At 34.7% G+C, this 22,661-nt stretch overlaps 6 protein-coding genes across 12 annotated transcripts; 5 read left to right on the forward strand and 1 right to left on the reverse strand.

Annotated features, from left to right (window-relative positions):
- Positions 1-1,579: 1,579 nt before the first annotated feature.
- Positions 1,580-4,832, reverse strand: LOC117233750. Its single transcript, XM_033494309.1, has 6 exons — positions 4,815-4,832; positions 4,333-4,525; positions 3,516-3,628; positions 3,233-3,457; positions 2,163-2,286; positions 1,580-1,875 (listed from the first exon to the last, which is right to left on the reverse strand). Exons 1-6 carry the CDS (start codon positions 4,830-4,832, stop codon positions 1,622-1,624), a joined length of 927 nt encoding a protein of 308 aa, XP_033350200.1. The 3' UTR covers positions 1,580-1,621.
- Positions 4,833-6,005: 1,173 nt separating this feature from the next.
- On the forward strand, positions 6,006-7,851 carry LOC117233826. Its single transcript, XM_033494442.1, has one exon. It carries the CDS (start codon positions 6,396-6,398, stop codon positions 7,701-7,703), a length of 1,308 nt encoding a protein of 435 aa, XP_033350333.1. The 5' UTR covers positions 6,006-6,395; the 3' UTR covers positions 7,704-7,851.
- A 36-nt stretch (positions 7,852-7,887) lies between these two features.
- Positions 7,888-10,485, forward strand: LOC117233831. Its single transcript, XM_033494449.1, has 3 exons — positions 7,888-8,360; positions 8,627-9,294; positions 10,102-10,485. The coding sequence occupies exons 1-3, from the start codon at positions 8,244-8,246 to the stop codon at positions 10,376-10,378; spliced, it is 1,062 nt and encodes a 353-aa protein (XP_033350340.1). The 5' UTR covers positions 7,888-8,243; the 3' UTR covers positions 10,379-10,485.
- Positions 10,486-10,646: 161 nt separating this feature from the next.
- On the forward strand, positions 10,647-12,237 carry LOC117233835. Its single transcript, XM_033494456.1, has 3 exons — positions 10,647-10,893; positions 11,021-11,532; positions 11,597-12,237. The coding sequence occupies exons 1-3, from the start codon at positions 10,831-10,833 to the stop codon at positions 11,751-11,753; spliced, it is 732 nt and encodes a 243-aa protein (XP_033350347.1). The 5' UTR covers positions 10,647-10,830; the 3' UTR covers positions 11,754-12,237.
- Positions 12,238-12,617: 380 nt separating this feature from the next.
- Positions 12,618-16,316, forward strand: LOC117233825 (glucose transport transcription regulator RGT1). Of its 6 annotated transcripts, none has more exons than XM_033494441.1 (5): positions 12,618-12,793; positions 13,634-13,744; positions 13,963-14,193; positions 14,304-14,564; positions 14,670-16,316. In XM_033494441.1, the coding sequence occupies exons 3-5, from the start codon at positions 14,002-14,004 to the stop codon at positions 15,855-15,857; spliced, it is 1,641 nt and encodes a 546-aa protein (XP_033350332.1). In that variant the 5' UTR covers positions 12,618-12,793; positions 13,634-13,744; positions 13,963-14,001; the 3' UTR covers positions 15,858-16,316. The 6 variants fall into 6 exon arrangements, with proteins under 6 accessions (XP_033350332.1, XP_033350328.1, XP_033350330.1 ...); XM_033494437.1 differs by having other exon boundaries at positions 12,652-13,262; positions 14,304-14,561; XM_033494439.1 differs by having other exon boundaries at positions 12,652-13,130; positions 14,304-14,561.
- Positions 16,317-18,960: 2,644 nt separating this feature from the next.
- On the forward strand, positions 18,961-22,628 carry LOC117233824 (GPI inositol-deacylase). Of its 2 annotated transcripts, XM_033494433.1 has the most exons (10): positions 18,961-19,202; positions 19,462-19,615; positions 19,682-19,792; positions 19,918-20,021; positions 20,084-20,527; positions 20,610-20,863; positions 20,946-21,374; positions 21,445-21,831; positions 21,909-22,286; positions 22,363-22,628. In XM_033494433.1, the coding sequence occupies exons 1-10, from the start codon at positions 19,047-19,049 to the stop codon at positions 22,625-22,627; spliced, it is 2,682 nt and encodes an 893-aa protein (XP_033350324.1). In that variant the 5' UTR covers positions 18,961-19,046; the 3' UTR covers position 22,628. The 2 variants fall into 2 exon arrangements, with proteins under 2 accessions (XP_033350324.1, XP_033350325.1); XM_033494434.1 differs by lacking the exon at positions 18,961-19,202 and having other exon boundaries at positions 19,476-19,615; positions 19,686-19,792.
- The last annotated feature ends 33 nt before the right edge of the window (positions 22,629-22,661 follow it).

The following is a 22,661-nucleotide window of genomic DNA, read 5'->3' on the forward strand; positions in this document are numbered from 1 at the left end:
TGTGGGTATGAAATTTTTATACTGTTATTATTTCAAATTTTCTATATCGATACATATTATTTTTTCGTCATCTAAAAAAATATTATTTTTGTTCTTTTTATTTAATCGACTTATCTGTGGCTTGAAATAATTTATCTATCTAGATTAATATTTGCAATTAGAGGTGTGGTTTTTGTGTTAAGTTAGTTCGCCGAACACGTGGTAAGGACTGCATGATGAAATCCTGGCCGGCGGTGTCTGCAGTTACGTACAGATATACAGGCAAATAAAGCGATGCGATTTAAACGATCAAAATGTCAATCAATTCCGTCTATAACCAATCAAATCTTTTAACCCTTACCGCTAGTAATACATGATATTAATCAGTATTACGCAATTCCTATACCAAAAACATTTTCATTAACATTTTTTAACATTTATATTTTATTAACATTTATTTTCTATATCACACTGATGTAAAATAGCATTACGATTATGAACATATTGCATCGTATTACGAAAGTTTTGTTCTTATCTTCAGAAAACATAGACGATGTTGAGTTAACGGGTCTTGTTGAAACATTTGATAAGGAGGAAAAAAGGTATTGAACGTAATTTTCATCGGAGCAATCTGATCGCGCAATTCATGATCATATACGCAATTGAGCGTGGCTACGGTTCATTGATAATCGAGAAGAGTGTGTTCGATGAAATGTAAATGCAATCCATGCGAAATGTTGCAACCTGTCATTCAATTGTATTCATGTCATCTTGAAAAATTTATTTGAATAAAAATTTTCTTTGAAGTTTTATTGATTCATTAATATTTTGTTGTCAATAATTTTTGGGGGGAAAAATTAAATTAAGATATATAATATATAAAATTTAATAAATCGTAGAACAAAATCCCGAGAAAGCATAACAACGCAGTTTTTGTTGTGAGGATGATCGCTGTGTTTGTGGAATTTGCAAGCATCATGTAAAATAGAAATATAACCGTATCTTGGCCGCTCATGGCGTAGTTTAACAGTAACGTTTAAATCAATTCTGTATAATGTGCACGTATTTATCGTTTGTTACGCTTAGTAAATTAGCTTGATAATATTGTACCTTGTACATAGTTTTTGATTTTTCAAGATATATTGAAATATTTAGTTCCTAGTTTTTTTACCTCTTAAGTAATGTTGTATACAAACTGTTAGGAAATAATAAAGATTAAATATTTTTACTTGGATAAAGAAGAATCAAAATGGCACAAAAGAAAAATAATACAATTTCAATTTTTTTCATAAAGAATAAAATAGGACATTTTAACTAAGCAAGATAGTATACTAATACAGCATGTATCAGCAAAATTAATCGAAAAATGAAAATATATGTATTTGTCTTGTTGCAATTAACTATTGACGTTTTCTACTAAGAATTAAAAATTGTGAAACATCTGTGCAACACATTTCGTAATTACGTCGTCGTTGATTTACTATCAATCGATAACACTTCATTTTAGTTTAACCCGTGTATGATTCTAATCTATTTATGAATAACATAGATTATATCGTATAAGACCGTTCTGTATAATAACTTTACAGATCGGATTTTGTAATGAACTTTTATCGAAGTAATTTTATTAATTTTAATCAATTTACAAATGAGAAAAGCGCCACTCCGGCATTGGTCTCTTTCCAGAATGTCTAAGGGGGATGATTAACTTTGTCGGTTTATTCTTCGAGTACCACGTATGCAAATTGTGTAAAAACGGCCTAGTTAATTCTCGTAGTACATGGTCTCTTTCAAACTCCGTTTTTGGAAGTTCTAAAGTTTCATGAACAGGTTGCCATCGTCTGTCACTATCACCTTCTACATCCTTTTCTGTTTCACAACAACCCAGTATCGGCGCTAGAAAAACAAATTTAAAAACTATTTATTAAATTACAATCTTAAATTCATTATCAACTACAGAAATAGAAAAGACGGTAAAATTTCTATCATTTTTTTCTATAGCAGTCAAAAAACGGTGTAGAAAAATCCAAATAATTTTAAAGAAAATAAAAATACCCATTATGATACTTAGAAAATTGAAAAAAAAGTAAGAGGTTACTTTATGTTATTTAAATAAGAATCATATGAAATGTAAAATCTCGTAGCAGATTTTCAATAGAATAAAAAGGCAAAAGTTCACGTACGTCTTTCAGAATAACAAACATTTATGTCAACAGGTCTCGCTGGCAAAGTTTCGTTTCTTACTAGAGCGAGTTCAAAAGCATCTGTACGATCAAGAGTGTCCTTCATAGTCGTGTCTTCTGGATTCTGTTCAAAATTTAATCATTCGTCTATTATCTGCGCCAACTGAAGACGATCAAGTTGAAAGAGGTGCAAGAAACGCAAATGCTAACAAGATATGTATTTGCATTTCGCGTCTGTCACGCATATTTTTCGACGCGTAATCGCGTAGTCTTGATATAATATCGTATGAAAAATACATGTAACATCTTGTGCACACGGTAACGCTATTGCATCAATGAGATGGACAAATACTACGCAGCTGTTTTTCGCGAAATGTCTTTAAAATTTAATCTTTTTATCATAAAAATATTCCAAAGATGTTCCATTCAAAGTGATTTTGTAGCATCGCAGGTATGTTATTTTATATAATATCATCAAAATCCAATTATTTTATCGTAAAAAGATTCCAAAATAATTTGATTCGAATGTTTTATTATTATAGTTTAAAATGGCATCTTAGTGTCTTTTTTTAATTTTTACTAAAAATGTGGTATTAAAAATAATATAAATGTGGTAATTTGTCAGTTGCGATAAGAAATGTTCAATCCGACGATAGTCGAAGTTACGACCGTGATCCATTTCGCGTTGCTTGCAAATGTCGAGATAAGGATACGATTTTTATCGCGACGAAACGAATAAAGCTCATGTGACCGACGATTTTAACGGAAAAGAACATTGTTTTGGCGTCGCAGTGCGATATCCCGGATATTTAATTCGACAGATCCGCAGTTCTCACACTACACAGACAAATTATTTTAATCTTTTTTCTAGTATATACTGGTTTAGCGAACGTTGCCGTTAGACAGCTAAACACAAAAGAGATTTGAATATTTGAATATTTGAATATTTGAATATTTGAAAACTTGAAAATTTGAAAATTCATTTCCAACAAAGAAGACCTTGGATGTATAGATAATAACATTAATATAGACGATAGTCTGTAGAGATAGTAACCTGTATAAATAGTAACCTGTATTTGATGGATTACGTCTGGTATATATATTTTTGGATGATCCATATCGAGCTTTTCGCTAAGTTTCATATTTTCATGATCGAAATCTTTTAATTTCTCGAACGCATAATCGTTTATATCTCCAACTGGAAACTTGCTTGATTTTCTGGATTTATCTTTCCACCAAATTGGTGGTTGTAACAAATCACACGGCTCGTCATCCGTCCTGTTGGTAGTACTGTTCTATTCTTTTCAGTCAGTGTCAGTGGAACAACAAGAATACTTACTCGAGTTTTTCTACTCTTTTTCCGCATGGTACAATGGCTGCTTTCTGTTCTTCAAGATATTTCAATCGTCTTTCACGAGTGTACCATAATTCATATTGTCTTGATCGCGGGAATATCGAAAACACAGCTATAAATCAAATATATTTAAACCGTAATAAGTTATTGAATTAATAAATTAAAGAATATAGTGCAAATTGCTTAAAAAAAACATCTTTTTTAAATTTTTCTTAAGATTGAAACTAGATTCATCTTGGAACAGTTTATTTTCGCTGGTGACATGGATCGGTGATTAGCAATTAATACTATTTTATCCGAAGGCTTGCTGAAATTGGGTCATAAATCACTCGTGACTCATTAGCGAATTAGTGTCGTTCAGAATTCGCTAGATCATTGATTGCTTCTGGGACATTCAATTATTCGTCCGGCCAACGTTCGATTGGTCGAAATTGCCAGACCGGTATGTGTGAATCTGTTACTTCAACTGGGGAGCAATTAATATTCCAGACAATTCGGAGGATCTACTCGTTCGTACGTTATTACCAACAGAAAACTGCAGATACTTCCATTAGAATCTATGGTATTGTTTTTCATTTACTTACGTTCTGTCGATAAAATTAATTCTAAATCTAGTGCTATTAAATTTGGAATGCTAGTTTCATTCGATATTTAAATATCTTGTTTAATTATTTGCAATGAAAATATTCTTATCTATATTCAGTGTTTTTTTTAAATTAGCAAAATAATATATACATGTAATAGGTAATGGAAAGATTAATAATTAAAGTAAAAGAATCTTTAATCACAGTCTTTATAATATTACGCAGTACTAACATTTTTGCTTCTGTTGATAATCAGATTTCCATTTTGGCATGGTACTAAGTGTTTGGAAAACGATTCCATTATCCTTTATAGGAGAATCCACGTAGCCTTCTTTCTCTTTTTCAAGATATCGGTCTAAAGCGCGTGTATCCAGTTCCTGTATGGGCGCTACAGGGTCGTCTGTAACAATTGCACGAACATTCGCCTAATTCGATCGTTTTAATTCAATTGTGGCACTGCCTTTAATGCCACTGGCCGAGGGGGATCCATTAAACGATTGGCGATAAACATAATATAACGTTCCTCGTTTGACTGTCACGTGCTTTAAACTTTAAACGGATACGCTTATCAGAGCTAATAATTCAAACTTCGTTTATTTAGAACGCTTTAACAAATAAAAAATATATCTATATATATCTTTAGCAATCCTTTGCGCAATAAATTTCATAATAATTTATGAAAACGGTTTCATGAAATGTCAATATAATTAGCACAGGTATATCTGGAGACATTGTCCACACAAGTAGAGTTTTAAATTGAAATATAAGTAACAGTCATAATTCTAATATAAGACAAAAAGAGAAAGAATCGGTCGAAGAAGAAAGAAAAATTATTATAAATTTATATAATAAGCTCAAAACAATTAATCCATCATTGGCAATTTCGTTCCTTACTGAAATGCGTTATTATATAAAAAGTCGACAAATTTGACAAACTTTTCGTTGTGCGATTCTCCAATTTTCTTATGATATAGATATATCTTCATGAAACGATTGGTGTAACGATTGGTAACGGTTTTCGCGTTGAACAAGATGCTCGTTCTTCAAACAATAACGTATGTTGAAAATGATATCGTATTTGAACAAGATTAGTCGATATTCTAACCGATAAACTTACACACTGTCCTTTTTATCGACTTGAGCTGTTTAGCTACGCATCTATGGGAGGGAGCCGGTTTTCCATGGTAAAATACTCCATCGGATAAGAATGTTGGCGAAACCTCAGTTATGTAATAATCGAGAGGTGCTGGCTCTGGAAACTAGATCACCCCGCCATAAGATGATTATATCATAATTATGCGGAGACTGTAGAACATAACAAGTCAAACATTTTAAAAGGGAACAGTCGATTAATCCCATGTTACCATAATTGAATTTTTATCTAATTTTCTACTTTATATCAAAATTTCCCTCTTTAGCAATAAAGTGATATTAAAATTAAAAAATCAATAAAAATGTACTTATTATGTTTTTCTCCTGTAACTATCATATGGAGGACTGATTGAGAATAATGGTAGTGTAAATTATTCCACTACAAGTTTACATGAAATAGTGTTCTGATATTTTAATATACAAAATTCGTTATATTTTTGCAATAAGAGAATGAAATATTTTTAAATATTAATTGAAATAACAAATTAAAATATTAATAGCAAAAGAAATGATACTTTAAAAGGTCAAAATATTTGATTAAATTTAAACTCTCGAAATCTCAAATTATATACATTATTATAATTTTCAGTTCGCCATATACAAACACTAATTAAATAGTTCCTTATTCATACCATGAACATTTCCAAATTCGAAAAAAGAATAAAGAAGAATTAAACTCCTACTTGAAATTTACTTGTGAAATTACAGAGTTTGCGAATCAGTCAAACTTATCGAATCGATGATTCACTGAGGTTCCATGGGAACTGTGGTTCGTCTGTCTGCAAGTGAAGATAACCACGACCATTTCATCAAGATGACAGCGTCGCTGATCGGTTCCGACGTGACTCTCGGAACTTCATCAAGGGAATGCGGTTCCGCTTCTCGGTTTCATGCCGATCATCTTGGCGCCAAATCGCGTCTCGATCGAAAGTACCAATGAGTTATGAGCAAGAAATCGAAACCAGTTCCTCAAGGTTGTTCGTCTTGTCTGAAACCATTACGACTAATTTTCGTGGCAAGCTTCATGGAAATGCTCTAACCTAATAATTCTAATTTCATAAAAATTCGAAGTGTAAATTCAAGTAATTCCACTCACCAAGAAATTCAAATAAGCTCTATTAATTCCACATTCAGATTATCGTGATGTCTATGAATCGACCTACGGACCGTGGTCATCGTGCGAAGAAAAAAATTTCAAAGGAGAGTAGCAAAAACAAATCGGAAGCGGTAGTAGTACCAGAGTTCGGAAGTCGCGATGCTGTTTCTTCAGACTGTAAAGAACAATATCTCTTCTTATTAGAATTCTTCATACATCACGTTACCAGCGAACGTTTAGCGAAGCTGAACCAAATGTTCTTCGTCCCCACGACGATATCTGTGGAGTTCCTCAACTTCACAGGGAGGAACGGTATCGAAATAACTCCGGTGGACCCGTTATTTCAACCTCAAGCAGGAGTTGCAGACGATATCGAGTATTTCTTCTGTGGTCGCTCCGTGATGTTCGCCATAGATCAATACACTGTGGTCAACAAAGACTTGGACCTAATCATCAAACTATGTGTAGAAAAAAAAATGCCAGAATGTGTGAAACCAGATGTGTTAATAGGTAACGGGGAGCTAGATATTTCCAAACATTTCGCCGCCCTACGAAAAGAAATGTTGCAATGCTGGCACAAAATGGCACCACCACCGAAAGTCTTCGAGGGAGAAGTTCCTGTAATTTATAACGAAAACACGATCGGCGATATATGCATGTTCGTCAGAATTTCTGCATTCGGGCAAACTATCGTCACCGAATTTGACGCACCACCTGATAGAACTATCTCGTCTTATATCTTCAAAGGCGGCGACTATAACGAAAAATCACCAACTTACAAATGTCGTATCGTTGATCCTCACGTTGCGGACGTCTGTAGGGAGTCGAAAGACGAATTATTGAAAGACGGGCCTCCTTGTCGCGTTTGTATCAAGGAACAACATCCTTGTACACCGTGTGGACAGCCAATCGGGGCCACGTTGAAACCAAACGTTAGTTGCAAACAGATCAGCGAAGTAACTCATGTGACGACGTCGAAACCGAATATTTGTTCCGATGTGCACAAGCAGGCCGGTTTGATACAATCGAGCCGTGGACCGGTGCAACCGTGTGGAAAAGCTGTGGTTCTGAAAGTGTCCGGGATTCTGGACACGGGTCAGGACAAAAAGCCGACAGTCACAGTGGCACCTGAGTCCGAAGCTACACCAGATACCGATCCTGACCATGACGTGTTCGTCCTCAGAATTGGGAAAAAAGGGATTGTCGGAGCTGGAGAAAAGTCGGATATACAGTTGGAAATGAAAACACCGAAAGGGCCCGAAAAGGGACCTCCTATCCGATGCGAGACCAGAGAGATGCAGACTGACGATAAGGTGTACAAAAAGACACATGCAAAGAAAAAGAAAAAGAAATGAATTGGATAGATTGGGTCTTTTTTGGATACCGTTTTTTGGATTACAAATGCGAGAATACTGATTTTATCGTTGTATACGTTGCATTTTGCGTTTATACGGATTGTTATTAAACTTATTCTTTACTACGAAGTTAAATTAAGCTTTTATTGTTAGATCTGATTAAGTATTTACTTCGTGGAGTATTTTACAATTTGTTTGAGGTTTTGAAGTCTACTTTTGCTTGAGAATTATTTTACTCGAATTAGTAGAGCAAGTTATATCTTTTATCTATTTAAAAATTATACAATCCACCGAAGTAAAATAATACAAATGAGAGACGCAATTTATTCTCAAAGTCGTAGATGAATGAGCATTTTGAATTATATTGCGGAGCGCCCCCTGGATGGTTTCCGAATCTCAAAATTTCCGAAACCGTCCGACTTGATGGCAATATCAAAATTGAGGGTTAACAGACAAATTTTCTAAAATATTCTGATAATCAAGAGCTAAAATTATGGGAAGCGTATTCGAAACTTCATAATATTATATCGTGTTCAAAAAATGGCGGATGAACAGGAACTTTTCTTGATCGAGTTTCTAGTCGAAAAGGTTAAAATCCCAGTGATAAGGGCAATGCAGGACGATCTATTACCTGCGTGTACCTGTGTCTCCTTTCAGGTAATTCAGCATTTTATTAAACTGCCAAATAGATCATTGACTAAACAAATTTTCATCAATCACAATCTTTACACGTGTAAACATGTTCCTATATATTTCTTTAATAGGTAAACAGTTTTTCAATCGGCTTTTCGCTTTATCGTAATAAAATAAAACATTCAATCCTAGCAATTTCGTTAAAAAGTACAAACCCGTTAAAAATTCTGTTTTAATTCAAAAAACCTATCGAACCTACACTAAGCATATTTTCATAAATAAATCCGCAGATTCTTAGCCTGCCGCCAGTCGACATTTGCCAAGAAGCCCTGACAGATGGCTGCGGTTGCACCGAAGGCGACACGCAGGTTTTCAAGAAAGGCAAATCTTGTTTATTCGCGTTGCCATCGATCGTTCTCCAGAGACCTTTAACCACGTTCCCCATAAAACTATCTGTCTATAAGAAACTACCACCTGGAGTGCTACCAGATGTGATGCTGGTTGGCTGTCATCAAATCGAGGCAAAAGCAATAATAAACGCCGTATTGAGCCAACAAGTCTTCAAAATACCGAATCCTTGTCAAACGATCAAAGACACGTTTAAAATTACTACGGCAACGGGACAATGCGTTGGATCTGTGACAGTTTACATAAGAGCTTCCTGTTTCGGCAAGAAGATCATCACCCAGTTTCAAATACCACACAATAGGAAACCATATCTGTTTAAAGGGGCGGACGACAGTCCTGTTTTTCAATGCAAGAAGATACCCTCTGAATGCTATACACCAGCTCCATTGACGTGTACCTGTACGAAGAAATGTATCGATGGTAGTGGAGAGTCTACAGGAAGAACCTGTTGTGCCACACCGATCGTTCAGACGTCTTCGTGCCCCCCCTTGCCTAAACCTCCTGATTATGGTCCACGACCGTGCTGCGCCTCGCGACAATCATCCTCAGGGTACTCGTTTTTCTCGTTTTGCATCCTTTTTGAACAAGATTAGGTTCAATGATCTAATAATCCAAGAGTTAAACGAACAGCTGTGCAACCAGTTTGATCATTCGTGCGTAGTCATTTCCTCTCTTTAATATCCCGGATTCTTACGTTTTAGTATTCTGAATTTTTACAAAATCTCCACTTTAAAAAAACTATTTTCTAAATATCAGTTTATTTTTGGTTATTTCTAACTGCCCTTTGTTCTTTTCTTCTTAATTTCTTACACTGTCTCATATTACTAAAATATAATCTAACTTTTTAGACGTTAGATTTTTTCTGCACTCTAGGCAGATGAGAAGCTTTAATCACTCGTGACTAACAGAAGGATGAGCTAAAACTAGAGCAGAGAGAGGTTCGTTTGTTCGAATTGGACGCGTTCGAAAGCGAAAGCAATTCAGCTAGATCAGTTTGCCTAGACTTTAGTCACGTCTGAGTGCATTTTGTTTCATTCCAGTGCCATTACTTTATCTTTGATGTCCATCATAAAAGAAAGATCTTTGTCGCAACATTTATTCGCTTATTTAATGGGACTGCAGCAATAAGAAAATAGATCTATTTTCCAGTAATTTGAATAAACTAACAAACACCAACTAAAAATCAATATACTTTTTCAAACGTGATATAAATTCAAGATAAATTCAAAATAAACTTTTACACTATTTTTCTCCCCCAATAAGTACAATTAAAAACATCGAAACGCTGCATAATTACTGCAAATTCTTCAATTATCTTTTACTAAATAATATACGAGCTTCTTTTATCTCTTTCCAGGAAACAATGTCCATGTTCGCCGAAAGCCCGACGGAAAGATCAAGTAGCTTCCCCGTGTTGTTGTTCTGAGCCAATATCCAGTTTTCGCGCCATTGCTCGTCAACAAGCAGCTGCAGGAGGGAAATGTAGCCCGTGTGCAAAGCCAGCTCCTTGTTCACCTTGTTGCGGTGCTTCCTCCCTATCGACAGGACCCAAACCACACGGTGATTTGCTTAGCAAGGAGACCGTGAAAAAATGTGGATGTCCTGTAAAGGAATACAGTTGCACCTGTGGTTAACAGAAATGAAAAGAAACTTTTCTTTTCTTGGAAAACAGTAGAAACTTCTCCGTGATACTTAGAAGGTAAAGAGGTCAATGTACCAAGCGAACAAGACGGATGATTTTATTTTATTTGTGTAAGTATTAACGTCATATAAAATTCATATAAGTGGTTATTAAGGATCGTTATTTGAAACAGATCGTTATTTAAATTTATTAATTTATTCGAGAAATTACAGGGAATTAAATTTTGTTTTATAGAACTTCAAGGCTTTCCTTAAAATGAATACGTGCGATATAAAATAACTCGTTGAAAAAAATCGAAGAATCTGAACACGTGTTCTTATGGGAACAATCGATGAAAGTGAAATTGTTTCTCAATAACTAATCGCTTTTGTTTCAACACCTAACCTTCAAAAACTATCCATATTTCCTAACTCAAACACACATGGAACAAAATTGTCCGTAGTCATGATAAGCATAACAAATAACGAAGCACACAATCCGAACCTGAGCAACCACTACTTCTCCTCGGTAATCAAAAAATATTTTTATCACTTCTTATCACTTTCCTATGATTCAATGATATACCACTTGAGAGTTAGGCTACCCATACTTCTATTAATTTTTTTTGTTATTGGTTTTATATTTTCTTTTTCAGTTAATCTCTCCATACATATTACTCAGAATTCTAACCGAAAATACATTAATAGCCCTCCAATGGGAAGCGATATTCGTTCACGCCTTCTTTAATCTGAATAATATCACGAGAAAGATATTACCGACTATTAAAGGAGAAACTTTCCCGCAATTAAAACGGCCGGAGGAAACAATTAGTGAGTCGTGTTGGGAAAAGATAAACATCGGGAATGTAGAGAATCTGAAGACAGTGGAGCAAGCTGGAAAAAAGAAACGCACTGGAAAGAAACTTCATCGGCCTGTGGAGAAAACACGGATGGACCAAGCAGGAAAAGCACAACGCGAAGCGGAAGAAAAGGAACGTTTGCGTAAATGGGAAGAATGCTGGCAAAAAAAGTTTGAGGCTCAAGAAGAACGCGATAATGCCGAATGTTGCGCGGGCAAAGATTTATGCGTAAAACCCAGAACACAATCGAACATTTGGATCAATGTAACTAAGGATCGATCCCTTCAAGAAATACATATGTTCATCAAGTAAGATTTATTTGTTTATTATTATGAAAAATAATTTAGTGAAACGAATAATTAATTTCCACAGGCACGTTCCAGTTCCAAAACCAAAGCCTCCGCCTCTGCCACCGCTGAAAATACAAAAGACTCCGATTATTTCACCAATGGAAAGAATCGTGAAGCAAAGAGTTGACAAAATGAGCGGTACGGACAAGAAGATGAAGAAGGAGAAGAAGAAGAAGTAGCAATAAACGAATCCGACAATAAGCGATTCCTTTGCGATCACTTTGCTCGAATATCTTTCCTTTACATTCTTCTTCGCTACGCAAAAGATACGTATTTCTCTGTTTGTCGAGGCATTTGTAAAAATACATCAGAGACCATGGCGAGGATGGCGTCGTGACACGTTATTCTCGTCGTTCAGTGCCCAGTTCGGCGAAGTACCAAAATGGAAATAGTGAAGAAATAAGAAGAATCTAACTGATGAAACATTCTCGCTGCCTTCAGTTTCCATTTTCCTGTATTACCCTTTTGTTAATTATCAAAATATCTTACACGTTCCGCTTAGACCATTGAAGATGCAATAAAATATTTTGTAGAATGTTCACTCCACAAGTTGAGGATTTTCTATGCTACTTTCCTTAGTTAAACTATCCCATCTACCATTTTAACTGAGATAGTAAAGTAAAATTTGCTAAAGTTTTCCAATAAATATAATCAATAGGTGTTCTAATCCAATATTTATGGTCGACAGTGTCCGCCAATTATAGGAAATTCCATCTCAAGATACAAAGAACATGGAAGAAAAATTTAAATCGAGAAAAGGAAAAAAAAGAAACATTTCTCCAGCTAAGTTGATTCATGGAAAACGATATGTTCATTGACATGAACCGCGGAGGAAACAAGCGGTCGGTGTGCAAACTGCAAGGACATTGCACGCGAGGAGTTATTCCTGTCCCGCATATATGTACGGGAAGGGATAAGAAGGGAAGGAAGGTGGGTGATAAAAGGTGGCGGAAAGAATGAAGGCAGGGGGTAAACGTGAGAGAGGAGGGACCACGAGGATGAGACTGCGCGTGCTTTTCTCTCTTTCCTCCGCCACCCTCAGTGCCTGCCACCGAACGACGAACAGGGTTGTAAGCCGATATTGTCGGGCAGGCGCATTGGAAACCGGCGACCAGCCGGGAAGGAAGATAACAATAAAAGAGCATATATAATCGCGCCTAAACGCACGTTAACCTCGCGGCCTGGCTGGTTGGCTGGCTGGCGCGTCGCCTCTCGAAATGTAAGCACAATGCGTGAGAGTAACGTGAAAGTGAAGCACGATCGAAAGTGAAGTACAGAGAGCACGGGAAACGTGTGTGTACACCCTGATAAAGCCTCTTCGGCACCTCTCTCTCGACCACGGCCACACGCACATAGGGATCTCCCCCGCCAGGTGGTGATCCGATATTTCTTCGTGGAGATAATACGGTCGGTCCTCCCGATTTTTTGTCGTTGTTCCGTGTGTATCTCGAGGGATCATGAACAACTCGCCGCAGAATACCGAGGTGGCCGGGCAACAACACCGTGCCGGCGTTGAGAACAGCGACGAGGAGGAATGGAGTGGTGTCGTGGAATGTGTAATGTTATTACATCGACTCGTGTATCGAAAGAATGATTTTTATTTGCTGAAACAGCCTTCCTCGAGCAGTTTCTTGTTGCCCATTTCGAGTTGTTTTTCGTGGTCAAGGAAATTCTGTGGATTGCACAACGTGTGTTGAATCTTATTATCTGATTCTTAATTATTTTTTTGTTATTATTGTTGTTACTGTTCGTCTGTTACCAGATTTCTTTTCCTCTGTTCCCTGTTGGTAGATGCGTCTGTTGATTTTTATTTTCCATCTCCCACGCGAGTATTTTCCGAACATGCATCATTATATGTGTATCTTGGGTTACGTTGTTTTCGTTGCGACGCTACATTTAGGATGTAGATTCGTTAGAAGTTTAATTAAAAGTTGGTTTAATTTATCGGAACATGTGTTTTACTAGTCAAAGTATGTGCATTGCTAGAAGATGATAATAGATGCTCCTTTGTTTCGCGCTTATCGTGAGTTTACCATGGTGTTGCGCTTTTTCTTTTTAGGCTGTGTTGGAGAGATCAAAGTCAGATCGAGTGACACGGGCGGATGAGGACAGACGTCGTCGTACCATCATCGTCGAGAAGAAAAATGGCACATACGGTTTCACGTTACAGGTAACGTAACCGTTTATCTGCTCGTACTTTCTGCAAGGTACATAAAATATAACATCTCTGTGCACTCCTCTTATCAATAATTACACCTTCATTGTACCCTGTAACTATCTTTGTTTCCACAAATGTTACAGTAATTTCCTCAGAAAGTTCAACTCTTACAAGAATTAAAATTCGTTTGAAATATAAACATTGTAATCGATTCGCTTGAAATTGTACAGAGTTATGGGATACATTACAAGAGGGAGCAGGAAATCGAGATGGTCACGTACGTTGATTACGTGGAATACGATGGACCAGCGTTCAAAGCGGGAATGCGGGAGGGTGACGTGATACTTTCGATAAACGGCCACGAAATGGACAGAGCGGATCACAAGACACTGGTTAATTTCATAAAGAACTGTGATACCAGAATGCGAATGGTTGTGTCGTTCGAAGACTGTGTAAGAAAGGTAAATATCGAGAAAGTGTATAGCCACTTTCTAAAACTTTAATTTTCGTTTAAAAAATAGAATGCACTTTAGCTATTTACTCAAACATGATATTCGTTATTGTTTGCCAGGTGGAATTACATATGCGCTATATCGAATTACAACGTGCTCTTCAATCACGACTCGGTGAATTAGAGAGACTCTGCGAGAGGGAACGGTCTATTCTCATGGGTCGATGGAAAACCCATTCACTGCCAGCACGCAAGAGAACGCCTAACAGTGTCATTACGAGTAACCCCAATCAGCCATCGCCGTCATCGAGTTTCAATTCTTCCACGATTCAATGTTGTCGGCCTGCTACGTCCACGGAACATCTGTTACTTTATAACGTGGTACCCTATATAGAAACATCTTGTTATCTATTATATATTATATCTTAGGTCGATTTAATCTTTGCAACATCAAAGAAAATAACAAACACTTTTAACTTTTTATAGTTCCCGGATGGACGACCATGTTTAGTTCCACGGAACACCGCTTGTCTAGTAGCAGTAGGGCCTCCCCGTTCGCGAAGCGATCACCACCACTTCCTCTCAAAGATGTCAAGCGAATCAGGAGTAACCGTTTCGTCGAGACATAGCTATCACCAAGCAAACGGGATGAATAGTACGCCAGCCAAATCGAAATCGCACAAATCGTGTCAACAACAGCAACAACAGTCTAATACCAGCGGAGATCCGCTTCCTCTTCATCCTCCACCCCAGAATAGCCTTTGCGTTGCTTGCATCTCGAGCGCCAGTCGTCGCAGGGAACAATCAGATAGCGGTAGTTTGGACGCGTACGACTTAGCAAGTCCTTGCTGTGATCCAAATTGCGTACCCAGTCGTAGACGTCGTGAGAAACAACGGAGAGCGAGAAACGAACAGAATCATCATCAGCAACAACAACAACAACAGCAGCAGCAACAGCAACAGCAGCAGCAGCAGCAGCAACCAGCCCAGCATCATCATGTACAGCGAGAGCAATCGCAACAAACGCAACAACAGCAACAACATGGTGCGCACAGCTGCTCGCGCACATCAGGACACAGTCTGCATTCTGTTACTAGTAGCGATATCTCGACCGCAGCCGAAAGCGTAGCCTCCTGTTCGACGAGCCTAAGCACGGATACCCTCTACTGGGATCCAAGCGTACATCAACGACCACCGCCGTGCCTTCAGTATGCTAAACCAAAGTCCTGGGACAATCTAACTACCAAGGCGTTCGGTGGCTACGGTTTCGGATACGGTTATTTGGATACAGCTACTATAAAAACACATAGCGCAGAGAGGCCTGGGAAAGGCGCTCATGGACGAGCAAAAACGCCTACTGGAACCGTTCAAAGGAGAACGAGTAGCGGTACTACGTATTCGGGTAGTTCTAACAGACACTTTCAGCCAACCAAGTCTACCGAAAGTTTGTTAATACCACCGCCATATCAAGGCGAGCTAGACGCAAGTCTGAGTTGTGAATGTCTGGATGGTCCAGCTCCGCGGTGCATGCCGGTGATCCAAATAGAGAAGCACAATCGACAGGAGGAGGGTGGATATATTATCAGTACGCACACTCAAGTTCGACATCGTCGATCCAGCCATTCGGATGGGAAATTAAGGGCACTAAATAATTCCGAAGTGACGCGTCTGTAAATCATTCTTCTCATTAAAAACTGTATTCTAATAAAAAGATACTCGTATAATTATCGTATCAAATTCTGGACGAAACAACGTGTATCTAACGTATATCGTATGTCGAACTTGTTCCGTATTTAAACCTTTGTATTCAGCTTTATATCGCAACAGTTAGTAATTGTATTCTCACCGAACGATAATGGAATGGACCACCGTTTTTGAAACTTTTTCGAACAAATGCGATTGGTTACGGGTTTGATTGACTAAACTTATCGTTTGATCAACGAATGGTTTCCTAGCGATGTTTCCGGACAATATGATAAGGGATATCATCGATGTTCATGGCGCTTTTTAAATCTTTTTTAAATTTTTATCGATAGTTGATTCTATGATTGGTTGGAAACAGTTTTAAACTGTGGCGAACGTTAATAGTAATATTATCGTTATCATGAAAAGAATAAATTATTGAAGCATATTCCTATATTGTAATTATTCTGTGATTCCTTAAAACTTAGGAGGTAAAAATATATAGAAATTCTTTCATGGAGACGATACCGAACAATTACATCGTTTTTTATGAAGCTTTTTATTGTAGACCTATTCTTTGATTTATAAATATTATATTTATTTATTATAATATAAATTTATAAATATTATATTTTATTATATTTTAGTTGATGTACGTTCAAAATTGTAAACAAAGTTGTTTAAAAAATTCCTATAACTTCATCTTCGTACTGTTACGCGATCGTTCAGGAACTTGGGGAATTTTAGACTGAGTTGTTTGCCATAAAGTACAAAAGCACTTAGCTCGTGTTTATGAAATTGAATAACTCGAAACTAACAGTTAATCATATATAAAGCAAGCGATTTATACCTTGTCAATGTTCTTTCCTATGTCAACAAAAGTAAAAAGATAAATTCGAGAGTAATTGTAGTTATCACTGATAAATGATTTTGACGTTTAGTTTCTTTTCTTCATTGTCTCGGCCACACTATTGTTCAAATTCATATTTACCGCGCTACACGAACCCATAAAGTTGCATCGATACTCACTAAGGCGGTTTTCCCTATTTACGGAGAGTGGGGAATGTGCTCATGTTGTATTTTGTGATCGCATTGATCATTAGTTCGAGCATAAATGCGCAACATTTCAAGAAACTGGAAATTCAAATTTCAATTTAGCTTGTTTACAAATGGTCAAAATCTATAGACATAACAAATTTTCATTATCTTTGTTTGGTATTTAATTTTGCATATACTCAATGATCTCAATATGTTTTGCAATATTTTTTATAGGATTTGTAAATAAATAAAACATTACTATTTAGAAATAGGAATGACTGAAAGATTAAGAATATGATTTAACAAATTTTACAACAGTATATAATTTATCACAGTGAAAGAAAATATCAGCCACAGTTTGATAATGAATATTAACAACTTTATTATAAAATATTAATCTAACTATCTAGACATTAGTAATTTGTTTTTTAAAAAATTCTTAATATCTATTGCATAAAATAAATAGGATATATTATCAATAATTTTCACAAATGTTTTTTATTAATTTCATTATTTATTACTATAGAATTATACATCTATTGAACGTTATATAAAATTAATTTACTAAATATATTTTGTATATCTGATGAATTATCAATACTTTCTTTGATAATATAAAATAATCTTAGAAACCATAGCAAAGAAACAATATAATTATCGAGAGTATTCTGTTCCAATACATGGTTTGCTAATTTTTAAATAAATTGTGCGTAGTAAAATTATTTAGGACCTGGACGGTTAAATAATTAACAGTAATTTTTTTATTCATATATCAATCGCCACTTTCGTGTAATGACCTAATTACTTTTTCGAATATATATTACAAATTTTTATCACATCTCTCTTCTACCTTTACAAATAACCAAACTGCATACAATCTATCTAATCAACCAGGTTCTATTCATTCATACATATTCCTGACTCGCTCTTACTCGATGAAAATAAGATTGCTCTTATATTATAATAATATTAATAAGGTTGTATTATATGTATTTTTATACATTATACGTATGTATATGTATACGTAACCTATAAACACAGCTCGACACTCGCTTAGAAAAATTCTGCTGTCCAGAAATTGAATCATGAAAAATTAACATGGAAGATAAGAAAGTTCTCTTTCTTGCGAGACAAATGGATGAGTAGAGAGTCTCTTATCCTGAAACATTCATAGCATGTTACGCATTTATGATTTTACGATTTTTCATAACTCAATTTTCGGACGGTTTCCTCTAGATTTCTTTATGCAAATATCGAGACCTGGTAATATGATCATGGTCATTAACCAATCAGATGATGGATAAAACAATATGGCATCGTAATAACCTATAAAATACACTCAAAATGCTCAGTTTTATGTATGCATAACTTTTGAATCGCTAGATTCCTAGAAACTTGTATTTTTGGATTTTACGCGTTAAAACTATTACATGAGAAATAAAAAAGACAATAATTTAAATGTCCGACAAACTACAGTTAAACCATTTTCAAACTCAATTTTCTCGATAACGAAGCCTAAGATAAAAAATGTTATACTAAAGTTTCTTTTATTTTTTCATGTACAAAAATCCCATCCAGTTTTACTACAATTTCCACTCTATCCTGTACAAATAGGTCTCTACATTCGCTAGAGGAAACTATCCAAAAATTGAGTTGTGAAAAATCAACATGGAATACATGAAGGGTCTCGTTCTGCAAGACAGACAGAAATGAGTAGGGTATCTGTCTGAAACATTTACAGCACGTCACGCATGTGCAGAACGAGAACCTTCGTGTCTTCCATATTGATTTTTCATGACTCAATTTTCGAACGGTTTCTTGTATGTTTACAATATAGAAGTGTCCAAACTTGCTTATATGACCCTGGGGTGACTCCGAGTATACGCTATATAACTAATTTCATTTTATTATTAAATCATAACCATGTTGTATAACTTAAAGAATATAAAAAAAACAAATATATTTGTTTATATTCATTCATATTCTCTCATAATATAATATAATATAATATAATATAATATAATATAAGTGCACTATATTAAATACAACAACAGATATATAATATCTTCCCAATTTTTGCGTCGAGATAGTAATGCTTACTTCCATCAAAAGGATATAACATTTTTTTTATTATTGAATAAAATGTTTCTAATAAAATCTGTATTAGTTTATACGATATTTTTTTTATTTTTAATGTTAATTCTCTTACTCTACATACTCGGAGCTGCTCTTTACATTACGGATTTTGAAGACAACACTTGTGATATGACATATATGTTTGAATACCCACAGTATGTGGTATGTAAGCAAAATGAATATTTTTAATAGAATACCATAAAGAATACCATACTAATCTTGTCTGTACTCTTTTTAAACATTATTGTTAAATAACATTCCTTATAACTTTGACTCGATCATATTTCTCTCATTTCTAATTCTATTAAAATTTAGTAATAATAGTTTAAAAATTATTATTAATAATAATAGTAATTTGACACTGTATATAATACAGTTATATATTACAAGACATTTATACATATATTCATACAAATATTAGAGAATCTCTTTGGATAATGAGATACAAGAACAATATCCAAGATATAGATTATATGCCTATGGAGAAGGTTTTGTTACCGAGAAGCTTAGAAGGATGTACTTCTCAGGAATACCAGTACTTTTTATACCTGGCAATGCTGGATCTCATGAGCAAGGTTCTTAAAATCTGTTAAAAATTATGTCTTCGTTTGAATAATTGTTAATACTTCTATTGTTTCTAGTAAGATCCCTTGCTTCTGTCAGTTTGAGGAAAAGCTTAAAAGATAGGACTCCATTTCATTTTGATTATTTTACTGTTTCATTTGGCAATGATTATTCTGCTTTATATGGAGGTATGAATAAAAAAAACAATTTTGTTGAATAGTTAGCTTTATTGTTGTCTCCATAGTTTTTCAAATATTTATACTTTATTTAAAAGATTAGAAAAAATAAATGATAATTTATCAATTAATTCAAGGTGTATTAATGGAAGAGACAGTATATGTTTCACACTGTATACAAAAAATATTGAGTTTATACAAAACTAACATAGATAATATTGTGCTCATAGGACATTCAATGGTAAATATAATAATAGTATACTTAGTTTAGTAAAGATATTAAAATATCTGTTCATATTTTAGGGAGGTATTATAGCTAAAGGTTCTATTGTAATGACACCAAGTGTAAATGCTAGTGTTGCAAGCATTATTATTGCTTTAGCTACTCCTCATACAGCTACTTTGATATTAGACCACACTTTTGCCAATTATTACCAGAATCTAGAAAAACGCTTAAGTGAGATAAAAGATGCAGGGACAAGTGTAGTATCAATAGGAGGTGGACCACGAGATATACTTATAACTTCAGCTCAAATTCTAGATCCTACAGCAGATATTAATGTTCTTTCTAATACTATGCCAGATGTTTGGAAATCTACAGATCATTTGAGTATTTTATGGTGTAAACAATTAGTACTGTCTGTTGTACGTTCATTATTTGATTCTGTTAATTGTACACAAAAACCACCTAAAATTTTTTCTACAGCTAAAGAAAGAATGCAAGCATTATCGTATCACTTTTATCATGTAAGAAAATATTTTAATGTATTTTTAATAAGTTTTAATGTACTTTTAATAATAGCATTTAAGCTAAAAATTAATTTTACAGCGTACTTCTGGAAAAAGATTATATTCTTATAAAGAAATAATACAATTTGAACCTAGTAATGAATGGATAGAGAACATTCAAAGGCATTATGTATGGACCAACAGAGACTTGCCTAAAAGAACATCTCCTATCTATCTTATGATTAGATTGAGTGGACAACCAAATTATTTAACTATTGATACCATTAATTTAGAATCCAAAGATTGGTTATTTGCGTGTACAGCATCCAATATACAAGGACAATCAAGAGTTTGGTAAAGTTATATATTATTGTCTTAAAGCAAAGATTACAAAAGCTCATCAAACTATTATTATAAAATTCTATTTTTAATCTAGCAATTGGGGTTGGAACCTGACAAACAGAACAAGAATTTTACCAGATCCTTTACATCGTTTAAGAAAAACTGTTGACTTAAATTTTCAAGAGATAAAATACCCCGATGTAACACATATTATAATAAGGATTACACCGGACAGTTTAGAAAACTATATTACTATAAACGTTGATTTATATTCTTACAATACAAGACTTGTACCTATTAGGAGTACTTTACCTTTACTAAAAAATTTATTTATAATACCTCAAACCAAAAAAATGTCTAATCTTGGACATGTTAGATACTATGCCAATTTTGAAAGCGCCATGGATGTTGTAGCTGTTGAACTTAAAGCATTTGAATGTACAGATCCAAAACATCATGCAATAGTTGAATTATTAGAACCATGGGGTATTGTAGTTACACAAATTCAATCTTTTACGGTCGTGTGAGTATAACTAAAGTAAATTTGCTTTTGTTTTTAAAATATTTTATTACAAACAATTTTAATATTTTAGGGATAATGGGCCAAAATCGATGAAAGTCCAGACTGGATATAAATATTCCAACGTTTTTCCAAAGTTAAGGATAACTCTAGATCCTGCATGTTCTTACATAATTAATATTGAAGAAGGTGGAATTATAGATCGAATATCTTGTATCGTGAGGGATCGCTGGTACCTGTTGTATACAACGATTATTAGTTTACTTTTATTGTTTTTATCTACAAGAATTAATCATGGTCTCAAACAAACTCCAATAATAGTAATTACAATATACCTCTCATATTGTTATAATTTAATGTTTGAATGTTTAGTTGCTTTAGCAATTGTTTGCGTATTTACCGTTGGATTATGCTGTTCCATTATATTTCTTGGTTCAGTAGCTCATAGTATTGCTGTGAGGTAAGAAACTTTAAGTACATTAATGCATATGTTGATGTTACATAAAAACTTTTTGAATAAATCTATTGATTTTCCAGATTTCTAGCTCGCGCAATAGCCTTTTCAACAACATGGTCAGATTGGCTGCTTGGTGGATTGAGTCAGTTACCTTTTATTACTGCAATTCTTGTCTTATCTTTAATCCCCGTAACTTGTGGGGGTTTAGCTATGCTAATTTCAGTTTTTCTTTATTTTTTAAATTTGACAAAAATCTATGAAGATTATTTAGAAGAACTATTAATGGCTTCATTACAACATTTTAATTGGATACGACGATTCAGAAATACCAAAAATAATTCAGGAGAACATGATGATACAAGACAAAAAATATTCAATCATCTTATTCTATTCATACTTTGGTGTTTTACTGCTATTCCAGCTGTACCATCTGTACTTGTTTGGGCAAAAAATTTCAGGTTTGCAATTTATTATTTTGGTGTAAAAATTTAATCAATCAATCATCTATCATTAATTTCTGTAAACTTGTTCTAGTTATGATATGAGACTTTCTTCCGAAGATCCTTTGTTACTTCAAAGTTGGATAGTTTTAGTAACATGCAGTACAATGGGATGGGTGCAACTTCCTTCCAATAATTATAAAAATCGATCTCAAATACTATCCAGTATATTATGTTTCTTAGGTTGGGTTGTACTTTTAATGGGAGCAGCACCTCATCCAGCTTTTTATCAATATTATATACCACCTATTGTGGCTGGAGCTATTACTATTATTGCATTAAATGTAATTTTTCTTTAAATTTGTTTTTATTCAATTAATACTGCTTACTTGA

Source organism: Bombus vosnesenskii, unplaced genomic scaffold (assembly GCF_011952255.1).
Source record: "Bombus vosnesenskii isolate JDL3184/JDL3185 unplaced genomic scaffold, Bvos_JDL3184-5_v1.1 scf7180000013299, whole genome shotgun sequence".
In the NCBI taxonomy this organism is placed as follows: domain Eukaryota; kingdom Metazoa; phylum Arthropoda; class Insecta; order Hymenoptera; family Apidae; genus Bombus; species Bombus vosnesenskii.